The sequence below is a fragment of the Sphaeroforma arctica genome (assembly GCF_001186125.1).
Source record: "Sphaeroforma arctica JP610 unplaced genomic scaffold supercont1.906, whole genome shotgun sequence".
Classification (NCBI taxonomy): Eukaryota; class Ichthyosporea; order Ichthyophonida; genus Sphaeroforma; species Sphaeroforma arctica.
In genome coordinates, this window is record NW_014039652.1 from 1 (window position 1) to 3,768 (window position 3,768).

Genomic DNA, 3,768 nt, shown 5'->3' on the forward strand with positions numbered 1-3,768 from the left:
TATATATATATTATTATATATATATATATTAAGTTAAATTGATCTTACTATCCCCCCCCCCCTGTGTGTGGATGTGGATGTGGATGTGTGTTCTTCTGCACATGTGGTAGGTATAGTTGATTCGGAGTTGCAAGCTTGTGCTTGTGTGACTATACTCAGTTCAATATCCATAATGCCGTGACTTGGTATGCGTTCTAACGATACTTGCGGGTACCCGTAGCATATCCACTGGCTGTCTGTCCCTCTCATTCAGCCCAGGACCACTGTGCCATATGTAGTACACCCAAATATATACCTAGAGCCTTCGTACCTCAATAGTCTACCCCTCTCCCATCGTATTCGGTAGAGGTGTTGTATTCATAGAGGTTTCGAGCTGTATCCCATCTACACACCGTTTTAAACTTTCAATCTAATACCATCTATACACAGTTTTAAACTGATAATGTACTAACGGTGTGTTCTGGACCTTTTGATATACTTTTGTACCGTTAGGAATGCGATAGAGACCCCGTCTGACTCTAGGTTTGCGTCCAGCTTGGTCATGGAGAGCCAACATTCAGCGATCGAGGCCGACGGCTCGAGAGTAGTGGAAACAACCCGAAATGAGAGTATGTGCACACAACTACTGTAGGCATGCTCACACATTTGCACACATACACACACACACATATATACGCACACACGCGCGTGCAAACTGAAGAAGTGCACCTAGACAATGTGTGTGTGTGTGTGGAATGTTCTCAATAGTATTTGCATCCGTTGAAATTGGGAATATGAGGTATGTCCGTGTATTGATGGGGAGATGCATAACCTGTCCAGAAACGTACACCAGAGTGGTTCTAGCGTCGGAGTTGAACTTAACAATTGTCTTGCGGGTATGCGTGTTTGGGTTCCATGTGTAGGGTGTACCCATATAGAATAACATACGTGTGAATTGTATGTATGTATATCACACCTGAAGCACCCACGCATATATACTTGTGAACGACATATATACGTTTATGTATACCTATATATATACTCACACCTCAAGCACCGTCGTCCGTGGTACATACACGCACTTGTGCAGTGCATACGTTGATGTCTTAGACTCATGTCGGGATCGTAACTACGACCTCCACTGGGAGTTTAATCCTCGAAGGGAATTGTAAGCATGAACACGCATAAGGCGCCCATTGAAGCCATAGCCCATCATCTGTGTACATGTAGTCTACGTTTGTAATTGGAGTGTATGTGTGTAACGTCCAGATATTAGGGGTTGACCTTGCGTGTGTATATATATTTTCTGTCGGTGTCTGTGCACAAAAACGGTATCGAGAATGTAACGCTTTGCTACCAATAAATGCACATGCACTTCAGATTAAACCATATGCTCTACTGACTAGTATACTTCAGATGACCATCTGAAAGTATCTGCTGATACGCGTTCGAACTGATAGGAAGAACTGACTGTGTAGTGTATAGAGAAGCGGAGCTCGTATTATCTTCTGGCTCACAGTATTGCCCATCTTCCAAATGCCACAGACGGCCGAAGAACGACTACAGTAGAGCACACGCATCCCGATGGGCGTTTGGAAGTGATCACTATAGTTGATGGCGAGGCCGGTCCACAGTCGAGTGACATGGGTTGTCATGGTAACGGCAGCAAAGTGTCCAACGATAGCATGGAGGATATCGAAGAGACGAATAGTCGCGACGGAGGGGCCAAGACAAAGAATCGGATGTCGGTGTCTTGGTCGTGGTAGCGGCTTTTAGAACATATAAATGTCAAATAATGAGCTTCTAATTCAGTTTGTAACCTGCGGGAGGTGGGCATCTGCCATCTGGGCATCACCTCAAAAATTATGATATACGGACATTGTTTCTGTATTTAAAAAAAATATTTAAATTAAAAATATGATATGTATATACATATTTATTTTATTAAAAACAACTGCATATTTTCATATTCGACAACGACTCCACGAGTTATACAAACCTTTTTTCTATAAACAAAACGTGAAACCAAAAAGTCGAAGCAACAGCGTCAGCAACCTCTCTACTATTTGGAGTAAATGCTAAAAAATGCGGCCTGTGGCAGACCCGGGCGGAGTGTGGCCAAGATATTTAGTTTTATGTTTTTTGTTCGTTTTAAATTTTCAAATTGTGTATTTACGTAAATACTAAATATAAAATACGTACAATCGACAGTTGTACTCCCTTGTACTGTTGTACTCCGTATGTTTGTTTGTTTTGTTTTAAAAAAGAGAAGAAGAAAAAAACAGGAAGAAAAAAGCAAAACAACAAATATATAAATAGATGTATGTCCAGTCAAACTATATATATGACTACTTCTTTATATGACCAACTTTTACTTGGGCCAAACCCCATATATGTGTCAGGTCTTTTGGGCCGGCCCTGATAGCCTGCCCTTGGCGGGACCTTGGAGGTCCGACTATTGCAGCCTGACCGAGGAACACATACAAATAAACGTAAAAATGCATATTATTATTTTTAACGTTTTTACACATATTTATTATTTTAGGAAATACAAATATATGCACATATTTAAAATTAGGAATATTATTTTTTTATTAAATATGCCATACTTATGAAAAATATATGGCATATTTATTTCATACCTATTATTTTCCAAATTATATATTTCGTTCATTTTCATATGTATTATTTTTCTAAAAATATATATATTACATATTTATTATTTCTCTTGTATAATTTCCTCATATATAATATTTCTCCTATATTTCCACATAAATACTTAATATCATTATGTATTGACATAGCTTGCTATTTAGTATGGGTGACGATAGTTGATACTAAAAGTTACAAACACATTGATAAACAGTCCTTGTGTGTGCACAACACATATGCGCAACTTAGCATAGTAATCTACTAAGTATGAACATATATATAAAGCTTACATTTGGTTTATGTACACTAAAAAAGTAAAAGATCCACGTAATAAATAAATCAAGAGTTATATGACATTTAAACACACATTTTTGTACTGTTATTATTCTGTCATAGAACTCGACAGAGATCACTTAACAGGGAAGCAGGACGATGTACAGATTAAGCTGCACTTGAATACTGTGCACTGGGGTGGCATATTTGGGCATGTCGGCTTATATTGTCACTGTAAATAAGTCAAATAAACTAACGATCATTGTGTTTGACTTGTGTACAATATATGTGATTTCTTGTCAGTATTTCAACACCACAAGTATAAAACTGTATTAAAAATAAAATTGCCTCCTTTTTTTGTTCCAAAAATCAATCTATTTTCAAATTGGTTACAATTTGCCACCATATTTGAAAAAGGTAGTCAACATGCATCGAGCGGAAACAGGTTAAATTGCAACTGACGCTATACTACTTTTACGATAGCTCTGAAATTGGTAACAGAGCTCAAGGACAATACTATTGATAGGTGTGAATTTATTTGTATGCCTGTGAATTATGAAGTTCACAATGTCCCTTCTGGCCGGATATGTGACAAGTGTGTACTACGTCTTCTGTGACCAGGATGCGCTCAGGAGACAAAATATCGATCTGGCATGTACTGTGAAAAGGCGTTTTTCGGGTATCACCCGACTACAATAGTGTCAAAAGGAGTGTCCAGCATGTGGGTTTGTATTTTTTAATATTTTTTCGTCCTATTTGGTATAGTTTAAATTACAGGGTCTTTCGCGCATACTTGCGAAATTACACAACTATATATATGGAAATATATGTCCATGAAAACACAAATATATATATACAGACGAT

At 38.0% G+C, this 3,768-nt stretch overlaps 1 protein-coding gene across 1 annotated transcript; it reads left to right on the forward strand.

Moving 5' to 3' along the window:
• Positions 1 to 492: 492 nt before the first annotated feature.
• SARC_09191 (hypothetical protein) lies at positions 493 to 1,745 on the forward strand (the record flags this gene model as incomplete). The annotated part of the gene is made up of 2 exons (XM_014296795.1): positions 493 to 608; positions 1,525 to 1,745. Coding segments are annotated over 2 exons (337 nt in total), but the record flags the coding sequence as incomplete, so codon positions are not given.
• Between the last annotated feature and the right edge of the window lie 2,023 nt (positions 1,746 to 3,768).